Here is a 12593-nt window from a genome sequence, read left to right as displayed (position 1 = left end):
TAAAGACAAAGAAAAAAATCTTAAAAGCAGCAAGAGAAAGACAGATACTTACAAGGGAGCTCCCAGAAGACTGTCAGCTGATTTCTCAAAGAAACATTTCATGTCAGAAGGGACTGGCATAAAATATTCAGAGTGATAACAAGCAAAGACCTAAAACAAAGACTACTCTATCCAGCCAGGGTATCATTTATAATTGAAGAAATTAAGAGCTTTCCAGACAGGAAAAAACTGAAGGAGTTCATTACCACCATACCAGTATTACAATAAATGTTAAAGGGATTTCTTTAAGAAGAAGAAAGAAAAAAGAGGAACATAATTACAAATAATAAAATGGCAATAAATATGTGCCTATCAATAATTACTTTAGATGTAAATGGATTAAATATCCCATTAGAAAGACACAGGGTAGCTAAATGGATAAGAAAACAAGACCCATATATATGCTATCTACGAGAGACCCATGTCAGAATACAAGACACGCACAGACTGAAAGTAAAGGGATGGAAAAAGATATTTAATGCAAATGGAAACAAAAAAACCTGGAACAGCAAAACTTATATCAGACAAAACAGATTTTAAAACAAAGGGTAAAAATGAGACAAAGAAGGCTATTACATAATGATAAAGGGATCCATCTAACAAGAGGATATAACCCTTGTAAACACTTATGCACCTAACATAGAAGCACCTACATAGATAAAGCAAATACCGATGGACATAAAGGGAGAGACTGACAGTAATATAATCATAGTAGGGGATGTTAACAAAACATTGACATCAGTAAATAGATCTTTCCAGACAAAATCAACAAGGAAGGAGGGACCTTAAATGACTCAGGAGACCATATGAATTTAATTGATATTTTCAGAGCCTTTCACCCCAAAGCAGGAGAATATACATTCTTTTCAAGAATATATGGAGCATTTTCCAGAATAGATATATACAAAACAAGTCTCAATAAATTTAAGAAGATTGAAATCATGTCAAGCATTTTCTTCAAACACAAGGGTATCAGAGTAGAAACCAATTACAAGAAAAAAACACCTTTAAAAACACACAAACATACTGAGGCTAAATAACATGTTACTAAATAACGAATAGGTTAATAATGAGATCAAGGAAGATTCGAAAGATACCTAAGACAAATGAAAATGAAAACAAAAAAAACCCAAATCTATCGGACACAGAGAAAGCAGTCCTGAGAGGGAAATTCACTGCAATACAGGTGTACCTCAAGAAACAAGAAAAACCTAAAACAAATAATCTAACTTTTACCTAAAGGAACTAGAAAAAGAATAGCTCAAAGTGAGTAGAAGGAAGGAAACAATAAAGATCATAGCAAAAATAAAATAGAGCCCAACAATATCAATATGAAAGATCAATAAAACCAAGAGCTATTTCTTTGAAAAGATAAACAAGATTGATAAACCTTTAACCAGACTCAAGAAAAATAGAGAGGACCCAAATAAGTAAAATTAGAAATGAAAGAGAAGTAACAACTGACACCACAAAAATACAAAGTATTGTAAGAAAATACTATGAACAACTACATGCCAACAAACTGTACAATATGGAAGAAATGGATAAATTCATAGAAACATACAATTTTTCAAAACTGAATCAAGAAGAACAGAAAATTTGAACAGACCAATTACAACCAACAAAATGAAAGCAGGAATCAAAAATCGGCCAACAAACAAAAGTCTCAGACCATAGCTTCACATGGGAATTCTACCAATTATTCAAAGAACTAACACCTATCCTTTCTCAAACTATTCCAAAAACTTCGAGAGAAGGGAAGACTCCCAGTGTGGAGGTTCATCAAAAAATTAAAAATGAAACTGCCTTATGACCCAGCAATTCCTCTTCCAGGTTTATTTCCAAAGAAATCCAAAACACTAATTCAAAAGAATATATGCACCCCTATGTTCATTGTAGTGTTATTTACAATAGCCACGATATGAAAGCAACCCAAGTGCCCATCAGTAAATGCGTGGGTAAAAAGGGGAGGTACATATCTACAATGGAATATTATTCAGCCATAAAAAAGAATAAAATCTTCAGGTCAGTCAGAGAAAGACAAATATCATATGATTTCACTTATAAGTGAACAAAATAAATGGACAAACTAAATTGAAACAGACTCATATATACAGACAACAGACAGATGGTTGCCAGAAGAGAGGGAGCTGGGGGACTGAGTGAAAAAGGAATAGAGACAAAACAGTCAAGGGGATGTAAAGTACAGCATAAAGAATATAGTCAATAATATTTTAATAACTATGTATGGTACCAGGTGGGTACTGGAAATATCAGAGGGACATTCTGTAAAGTATATGATTATCTAACCACTATGCTGTACACCTGAAACAAATACAAAATAATATTGAATGTAAACTGTAATTTAAAAATAAAATTTTAAAAAGCACCAAAATAGAATCTTAAGGAAAAAAGTACAGAGAACAATGATGTTCATTCAAGTGCTACAATATTTTTTACCCATTAATCTCTAACATAGTATAAACATTAATCAATTGTGCAAGTACAGTCCATGCAATTCTGATTTTTTAAATTTGTGTTGATGATTATAGCAAATAAGCAATAATATTCAATAGAACATATATAAACATAGTTTATATATGCTGAAATTAAACATAGTTTACAAAGTAAAAAAAGGAGAAGCATTCCCACTAAATCTGGGGGGCAAAATAATGTCTACCATTAGAATTATTACTGAATTAAAACCCACTCAAAGCAGAAAGAGAAAAAAAAGGAAAGGTATAAAAATTGTAAAGAGAAAGGCAAAACTTTACTTGCAGGAGATATCATCTACCTGGAAAAATACAAAAGAGTTAACTAACAAAATCTCATATTTCATCAAATCTAAAACACTAAGTATAAACATCATTATTTTATGCACAATAGCAAATTTTAAAATATTGCCAATTAATTATGATATCACCAAATTTAAGAATGTATCCCAATTTCAGAAATGTTCAAATGTATACCTTATCATAGCAAATTAAAGATTTCAGCCAAGTACCAGACATAAGAGCAATATACACATCCAACAGCTCTCCTATAAGGAGCAATAACCAATTTCAAAATTAATAAAAAAGAAGGTCCCATTCACAAGAGCAATAATAACTGGAAATAAACCTAACAAGGAATTTAGGCATGCATATGTATTCCTATTCAGGAATTCTTGTATGCAGAAAATTATAAAATTCAACTAAAGAGATGGAAAAAGAACATGGATAAATTGATGGGCCAACTTCATATAGTAAAGATGTCATTTTTTCCCTAAATAATCTATGAACTCAATGTAATACCAATCCAGATCCTGACAGCATTTTTCATGGGACTTGACAAGCTCATTTTAAATTCCTCTGAAGATAAGCAATCACCATCAGCAAAATTTTGAAAAAGAAGAAAAAGTTGCCTCATGAAATATTAAAATTTTCTGTAGCAGAAAAGACATCATAAGCAAATTGTAAAAGCAAGTGACTAAGAGAAAATATCTGTAATATATGTATACCATAAAAGGATTAAGATTCTGATTATATAAAGAATTTCTATACATCCATAAGCAAAAGACATAGACCCCAGCAGGAAGATGGCAAAAGATATGAATAGACAAATCACAGAAAAGGAAATAGACATGAAAAGAAACAATAATCTTCCTCACTAGGAATCAGGGAGATACAATATAAAATAGTAAGATACCATTTTCCGCCGAAACCGGTTTGGCTCAGTGGATAGAGCGTCGGCCTGCGGACTGAAAGGTCCCAGGTTCGATTCTGGTCAAGGGCATGTACCTGGGTTGCGGGCACATCCCTAGTAGGAGATGTGCAGGAGGCAGCTGATCGATGTTTCTCTCTCATCGATGTTTCTAACTCTCTATCTCTCTCCCTTCCTCTCTGTAAAAAATCAATAAAATATATTTTTAAAAAAAAAGATATCATTTTCCACTGAGAGACTGGGAAAAAATTTAATTTCATTATATAAAGAACTTGGCAAGGACATGGGAAATATATACTGATGATCACTGCTAGTCAAAACATAATTATATGCCCATTTTCAAGGACAAGTTGCCAATATATGTCTAATTGTGCATACCACATAAGTTAGCAATTCCACTTCCTAGAAATTTACTACTATATAAATAGATATACTTATCCTATATAATAAAAGGGTAATATGCAAATCGACAGAACGGCAGAACAACCGGTCGTTATGATGCGCACTGACCACCAGGGGGCAGACGCTCAACGCAGGAGCATGCTCCCACAGGGGTAGTGCTGCTCAACCACAAGCCAGGCTGACGGCTGGCAAGAGCAGTGTGGTGGCAGGAGCCTCTTCCGCCTCCGCATCAGTTGGACATTCCCAAGGGCTCCTGGACTGCTAAAGGGCACAGGCCGGGCTAAGGGACCACCCCCCCGCCAACACACCTGCCTCCAGTGCACGAATGTCATGCACCCGGCCTCTAGTATGTATATTAAAAGATACATATATATCCAATGTGCATGTGTATATGAATCAATCTATCTATCTATCTATCTATCTATCTATCTATCATCGTTAAAATGAAAATTTAAAGTAGGGCTCTAACTTCCAGCTCTGTGGAATTTACTTTGGGTAGCCCAAATGCTATATGTAGGAAAAGGGAATTCTACTTTTCCATGGTCCCCTATGGAAGAATATTCCAGTCTCCAGCCTAGTTCAAGTATACCTATTGAGGACTAGGTTTTAAATCCTAACTTTCCCCTCAGTGTAGCAAATGTTACAGTCCAGACAATTCCAAAGAATAAAATACCTTGCAATGAACACTTTAGGACACATACCAGCAAGAACCTTCTTTGCCACTGAAGGTTGTCTTGTTTCCTTTGGAAGTATCTTCTTTGTTACAAAGGGTCTCCTCTCACTCTTTGGCAATGTACTTTGCGATCTCTCTAAGGACCGTGGGCTATCAACAGGAAATTTGCTGCTAATTTCAGTAAAATTTTTCTTCACCTTTTTTGGTGACAGTTTCTTTTCCAAGAGGGATTCCAAAGCCTGCCATGAAACAGTCAATTATTCTCTTTGTTTATCTTCTAGTGATTAAAAAGTCTGACTTTTAACCACAAGACTGAAAATGAAGACTCCAGAGAAATGTGTTATTAAATGGCTATTTCTAATGATTAAGAAAATACTGTTCAACTTAATTTTAAAATTTTATTATTTAGGACATCAAGTTAATAAAAGCAATTCTGCATGTTCTTTTACATGTGAAGCTCACTAAAACCATAGCAAAACAATAGAGAATATGAGTACTTATTTTGTTGTTAATCCTCACCTGATGATATTTTTTCCATTGATTTTTAGAGAGAGTGAAAGGGAGGGAAGAAGAGAGGGAAGAGGAGAGAGTGAGAGTGACACATCGATTGGTTGCCTCCCACACGCAACCCAACCAAGGAGGGGATATAGAACCTGCAACCCAGGTATCTGCCCTTAACCAGGAATCGAACCTGTGACCCTTTGGTGTGCAGGTCAACACTCTAACCACTGAGCAACTGGCCAGGGCAATATGAATACTTTTAAAGGCATTCAAGTCCTAAAATTAAGCATCACCATTTTAAATACTAACCATAGTTTTCAGAATATAAACCTACATGCTTTTAAAGCATTTTAATTCTCAATAAAAAACTCATAAATTCAAATCATTTTAAGTAGGCAAACACTTCATATACATTTCCATAAACTAAAGGAAACTCTATGTGTCCAGTGGCTCTGGTCACTCATTACCACAATGGTAGATCTGTGTCCCCCTTTCTAACAGAGGCACCTCCTAAAACAAAGTACTCCCTCACTCATGACCAGGCAGTAAGGGCCTGGTGTCCATCTGGCCAATACAAATTAAAGACAATTGAAGTAGCCAGGGAGGTTTAGTTCAGATGACAGTAAGGCAATGACAAGGTAAGCTGTGGGATGGTACATCAACAAGAATAAACTGCGTGCACTATGGAATACTTTCAAACGTGGGAGAGATAAACATTGTGTTTAAGAAACATTATGTTAAGGCCCTCTTGCTCAAAATTTGGGAAAGTGACTAGATAAACTCTTGAGATCTTTTCTAGGATTATAAAGATCTATCCTCTAAATGAAATAATTGTAACCAATAAATGTTTCTTATGGGTAAGTTTAAAAAACATCACATGATTTGATATACTGTCTAAAGGTCCGCATTGGACAATAACCTTCTTGATAGAGAGTTCTAACTACCCAAACATCACCAATGCGTTCACAAACATATGCTGGATAAGGGGCTTGTAAAGGTAGAGGAGCCTTAAAGACTGCCACGCTAGTTAATGGTGACACTGGTCTGCCATTAGCCCACGAGGCTCCCCTCTACAGCGCCTTTCCTCTACAGCCCACAGCTCACTGTGTCACACTGACAGACAGGTCGTCCTTTGATTTGTAGATGAAAATATGTGGTGTAGTGGAAATAACAGTGGCATGAAATCAGAAGATAGGAATTTGATTCCCAGCTCTCAAGGGAAGTAATTGTGTCATCTATCTAACCTTAGCTTTTATAAAAATTTTATCTGTAAAATAAGACATACTGCAAATCACAGCATTGCAGTAAAGATAAAATGGAAAAATTATGTGGTAGCACTCTGTGAACTTTGGAGAGCTATCAAGATGTAAGGCCATGTTGTCCTTGTCGTCTCTGTGACCAGTTAGAAGAAAGAACACTATTCATTCCTTACTAGTACATGCCAACGGTGATTTCCCGAAGTTTCAAGCCATATCACAAGACTTGAGGCTCTGCTTCCATATATCTTAAAACGTCTTTTCCCACAAATCTCTCTAGATTACATGCTAATATTCTAATTAAAGCACCAATTTAAGAATGCTTTACTGTTTTCCTTTTCTATGCTAATAAGTTCTTTATTAAATGGCAGAGCCAGGAAATGGAAAATTCTTTTTAATTAATGGACCTGGTTAAGGGTTTTTATGTTCTAGATTCAAATCACCAATTCTCAAAGAAGTGAAATACAATATAATAGATTAGACCAGCGGTCGCCAACCAGTGGTCTGCCAACCACTGGTGGTCCGTGAGGTCTGAAAGGTTGGCGACTGCTGGACTAGACTATAAAAACAATAAAATAAAAATGAAGCCCAGCCTAGCTGGTTTTTCTCAGTGGATAGAGTGTCAGCCTGCAGAATGATGGGTCCTGAGTTCGATTCTGGTCAAGGGCACATGCCTAGGTTGCAGGCTCAATCCCCAGTAGAAATGTGCAGGAGGCAGCCTATCAATAATTCTCTCTTATCATTGACGTTTCTCTCTCTCTCTCCCCCTCCCTTCCTCTGTGAAATCAGTAACAATATATTTAAAAAAGAAAAGAAAAAGTTCCTATTTCTAGTTAAAAAAAAAAAAATGAAGTCCTTTTACTGCCCTCAGTAAAACTTTAACTTACTAGTTGTAGCAGCTTTATCTGGTATTCTGCATAAACCTCAATGAAACTTGGAGATGATAAACATTATTTCCCTGCTTAGAAAAAAACGTACTTTTGCGTCATCTCATACACCGAAAGGTTGTGGGTTGGGTTCAATTCCTGGTCAGAGCACATATGGGAGGTAACCTATGGCTGTTCCTTTCTCACATAGATGTTTCTCTTTCTCTCTCTCTCTCTCTTTTCTCCTTTCCCCCCTCCTCTCTATAAAAACATATCCTTGGCTTAAGCATAAGTGATGGATGTAGACAACAGGGGGTGAGGGTGAGGGCAGGATTGGGGGGACATTGGGGGGATAAGGACACATTTGTAATATCTTACTCAATAAAGGGGAAAAAAAATGAAAATGAAAAAAAACACACAATATATCCTTGGGTGAAGATTAGAAAACAAACCAACCAAGAAACAATGCATTTTTAACAATAATAAGTCAATTTCATACCTCAATTTGTTGCAGGATATCTATCACCACATCAGAAACGGAAGAATCAGCATCCACCTTGGCAGAACAGAGCGAAAGCTGGCGGATGAGACTGCCCAGTTCCCTATACTGAGCAGGAATTGGGTGCTCCCCTCGGTCAGTAAACTGCGTGACAAACATCTGTAAGGCCTGAACGGCTCCTCGATAGGCAGATGCCAGCCTGGACATTGCCCATGACTGGCAATAAGTGAAATATGAGAAGTTATTTCCATATTCAGAACTTCCTGACATTAATCCCACCCTTAAGAATATTTACAGTCTACCTTCTTTCTATATTGAACTATTTCTAAGGTGAAAACTTTTTCATCGTAAAGGGAATTGTAACGTTTACAGATTTCTAATGACAAAGTCTTTTCCTCCCTATTCTTCATTTCTTACAGCAGCAGCAACAGCAGCAATCTATTTTCAAAAACTGTTCCTTGGAAGGCAACCACAAATTCAGAATATTTAAGGTGCTAATGCCCTCACGAACAGGTTTCTACAAGCACTGAAAATGGTATTATGCAGAGAACACACATGATACTAACAAAACACTGGAAATCCAATTTAGAAATAATAAGTACTAATCATAATTAAGTTGCATCATACCTTCTTAGTGTGTTTAATATTATGTGGACTCAATTTATCCAATTCTTCCTGGATTTCTCTAACCTGTTTTGTAAAGGGGGAAAAACATGAAAACTTGGTACCTTTCCACTGATCTTTTTTTTATAGAATAGGAAACAGCTTGTCTTGTCCAAATATAACCATTATTATTTCAAGTCACTTGAAAATGAGACAAGGCTCTTCCTTCATGTACCCCCAAAATAGATAATTGGTTTTCCACCCCTTGGTCCCCAGTGTAAAAGGAACTAAACATGAAGGAGGGAAGGGGCAGGTGACTCTGAAAGGTAGGAGGCCAGGTCACAGTCTTCAGTGGGTCCTGTTACAGAGCCCTGGGAGTCTTTACAGCAGAGGTCTGACAGGGTAGCCTTCATGTTTTAAAACAATCTCTATGGTAGCAATATAGAGTAAGGACCAAAATAGAACCCAAAAGGAATACAGAACAAAATCTAACTCACACATTTTTTTTTTAAATAGAAAGGTCCAGGTTTTGGTTCAAGCAATAAGGCCAACATGTGACTTAAGTGACCAGAAATGAGTTAAAGACTTATTAATGAGTAAGGCCTTAAAGTTAAAACACACATTTTTAAAAATCTACCCATAAACAAGAAAAATGCCCATTTATCAGCCATTAAATGTGTCCTGAAAGATATTTAACATGGTCTTCATTCTTTACTACTCAATAAAGATGATCAAAGTATTTACTACTTACTAAGCTTCTAGTCTAGTATATAATAAACATGAGACAGATGGGATTAGGATTCATAACTAAAGACAAAGGGTTTCGGGGTAACTAATCCCCTTGACTTCATCATGTATGTGCTGTACAAGCATTTTTTTCTGGGGAAAAGAGCCATGGCTTTTAGTAGATTCTCAAGAGTCTATGACACCAAAAAGTCAAAAACCACTACTTAAGGAGTTTGGCTATTTACACATAATACACAAATGCACATAAAGGCAGGTGGCAAAGAGAAGACGGATTATTTGTCCCTGTGCTCAGGAAATTTAGCCTCACAAACGCATGAGAATTCATGGAGGATACTGAGGCACTAATATTCCTGAGACGAAAGGGAAACAAACTCTCTGAGGAGGTAACACAGGCTGAAGGTCCCACTCCTCCCCGCCCTCACCTGCTGCTGGAGGACGTAGAGCATCCGGGCGGAGCGCACAGCCTGCTCCTGCCTCCTGACCCGGACGCGCCGTTCTTCATCTGGATCCAAGGCTTCTTCCATTTTATCTGAAAATATCCCACCCCCCCAAAGTGGATTACAAAACAAACATAAAAACTTAAAAAAATTTCAATTACTCAGAGATAATAAAGTTGAAGATCTCTATTTTAAGAAGAAAAATGAAGCTGTAGTAACAGCAAATGTCATTTTCCATCAGCCAAGAAGTCAGGAATAAGGGGGCCTATGTACCGGCAGAGATGGAAGGGCCATGATGACATTACCAAGGTCAAGCTCCCCTCCAAGCAGGGATTCCCTGAACCAAGCTCCACTGGACAGCCTACTCCACTGTGAGGTGCCTTTTACTATTTTAAAATTCTTTATATTGAGCCAAAATCTCTAATGCTTTCTACTTTTTCAAAAACCCTTGACTGGCCCATTTTTATGTTTTGCAAGATTTCTTTCTTTCTCCAACATTTGAAGATTACAGGACTGTCTGAAGCCTTCACATATTTGTTAGGAAGCACAGCCTCGCATACACTGTGTTCCACACTTTCAAAAGGTTAGTTCAAAGAAAGTGTTTCTGGAAGACTGACTAAGGGATGTGCAACTCACCCATTCCTTTCCAGTCAGTGGTTTTCAAATATGTCTACAACACAAATTCTTATGCAAAATTCCATCAAACCATCAGAGAGAAGCAGTGCTTCTTAAGTGTATTTTATCAATTCAAATTTTTCATATTTACTCATTAAAAAACAAACAAACTAGTGAAAGTACTTTTGAAGAACTTGAAAATTTGAAATCAAGGAGTTGTAGACACAGATACAGTCTCTGTGCTTACAAGCCAAACTGTTTCTCTCAGTTGGGCTGCACAGTGTGGAGAAACTGGGTTCATATACTAGAGGCCCAGTGCATGGATTTGTGCACACTGAAAGGAAATTAGAAGGTGGCCGGTGGGGCGGGACTAGGTGAGATGGGCCGGACACACCCTGGAGCCACCTCCCACAGTCCCTCCCCGGCCAGCCAGTGTCTGTGGAGTGAGTGGGGTTCCTCCAGCAGGTGGGGTCCCTCGGCCTGGCCTGCAGGGATTGAGCTGAAACCGGCAGTCCGATATCCCCCGAGGGGTCCCGGAGTGCGACTGGGCACTCTGCAAAGTTGCTGTCGCTTAGCAGCTCCTGCATTGAGCGCCTACCCCCTGGTAGTCAGTGCGCATCATAGCTACTGGCCGGCCGGCCCATCAGTTAGGCTTTTATATATACAGATGTCAATGGTAACTGGCTCGGGCACAGTTTTTAACTGTTCCTCTTACAGATGATTCTCTTTTTTTCTTTTTTATTGAATTTATTTGGGTGACATCTACATATATATCCTATCTAATAATAGACAAACATGGTAATTAACCGTACCTCTGACACGCTTCCCATTGGCTAATCAGGGCGATATGCAAATTAACTGCCAACCAAGATGGCGGCCGGCAGCCAGGCAGCTGAAGCGAACAGGAGGCTTGCTTGCTCCAGTGATGGAGGAAGCCAAGGTTCCCCGCCTGCCGCTGCTGGCCTCTGAGCTGCATTCTAAGAAACAATGTTGCAATTATAGAAGCTAAACAAACCCCAGAAACCTGCTTTCAGCCAGCCGGGCCTCAGAGCTGGAGTTGCAACAGTGTTTCAATTATAGAAGCCAAACAAACCCAGATACCTGCTTTCAGCAGCCGAGGTCTCAGAGCTGGAGCCAAGCCTCAGAGCTAAAGCGGGCTCTCAGTTCCAGTGACAGCAATAGAAGGTAAATAAATACCAGAATAAAAAAGAAAAAAAGAAAAAAAGGAGAGGTTGGGAGCTTCAGTCGCCCGCCAGCCTGAAAACGGCCCTCAGCCCCTCACCCAGACTGGCCAGGCACCCCAGTGGGGACCCCCACCCTGAAGGGGGTGTGACCAGCTGCAAACAGCCATCAGCCCCTCATCCAGGCTGGCCAGGCACCCAAGCGGGACCCCCACCCTGATCCGGGACACCCTTCAGGGCAAACCAGCCGGCCCCCACCCATGCACCAGGCCTCTATCCTATATAGTAAAAGGGTAATATGCAAACTGACCCTAACAGCAGAAGGACTGGGAATGACTGGTCACTATGACACACACTGACTACCAGGGGGCAGACGCTCAATGCAGGAGCTGCCCTCTGGTGGTCAGGGCGCTCTCACATGGGGAGCTCTGCTCAGCCACAAGCCAGGCTGATGGCTGCCAGAACAGCGGTGGTGGTGGGAGCCTCTCCTGCCTCCTCAGCAGCGCTAAGGATGTCTGACTGCAGTTTAGGCCTGCTCCCCGCTGGCAAGTGGACATCCCCCGAGGGCTGCCGGACTGCCAGAGGGATGTCTGCCATCTTAGGCCCAATCCCCCGGGGAGCGGGCCTAAGCCAGCAGGTGGTCATCCCCTGAGGGGTCCCAGACTGCGAGAGGGCACAGGCCGGGCTGAGGGACGCCCCCCCCAGGGCACAAATTGCCAAGACTTTGAATTTTTGCCATTTTGATGGGTGAAAAATAGTATCTCAGTGAAGTCTTAATTTGCATTTCTGATTATGTGTAAACGTGACTATTTTCTCATAGGTTTCAGAAGCATTTTTACATCTTTTGGGTGAATTGTCTATGTCTTTGCTTTTCTAGAAGATGTTTTTGGGGTCTTTAAAATGGACTGTTAGCCCTTTATCTGTGATATCTGTTGTAAAATATTATCTCCAAGTTTAAGGCTTATCTTTTGATTTTGCTGGTGGTATTTTCTGCCATGCAAAACTTAAAAAAGAATTTGTAGTCAAAATTATCAATTTTTTATTTGCTTTCATTTGGATTTTGATTAGAAAG

The 12593-nt window shown here is 39.0% G+C and overlaps 1 protein-coding gene across 3 annotated transcripts in view; it reads right to left on the bottom strand.

The window, feature by feature from the left end:
- KIAA0753 (KIAA0753 ortholog) overlaps positions 1–12593 on the bottom strand; it is a 58920-nt gene that overhangs the window by 38636 nt on the left and 7691 nt on the right. For all 3 annotated transcript variants that reach the window (XM_006100666.3, XM_006100665.3, XM_023764211.1), the window contains exons 4-7: positions 9711–9817; positions 8566–8628; positions 7939–8154; positions 4845–5055 (exon numbers count right to left, since the gene is read on the bottom strand). In XM_006100666.3, the coding sequence (XP_006100728.1) occupies positions 4845–5055; positions 7939–8154; positions 8566–8628; positions 9711–9817 (597 nt within the window). The remainder of the gene's footprint in view (positions 1–4844; positions 5056–7938; positions 8155–8565; positions 8629–9710; positions 9818–12593) is intronic.

Source organism: Myotis lucifugus, unplaced genomic scaffold, assembly GCF_000147115.1.
Source record: "Myotis lucifugus unplaced genomic scaffold, Myoluc2.0 scaffold_322, whole genome shotgun sequence".
Taxonomy (NCBI): Eukaryota; Metazoa; Chordata; class Mammalia; order Chiroptera; family Vespertilionidae; genus Myotis; species Myotis lucifugus.
The sequence above is the reverse complement of the archived record's forward strand: the minus strand, read 5'-3'. Positions and strand labels throughout refer to the sequence as shown.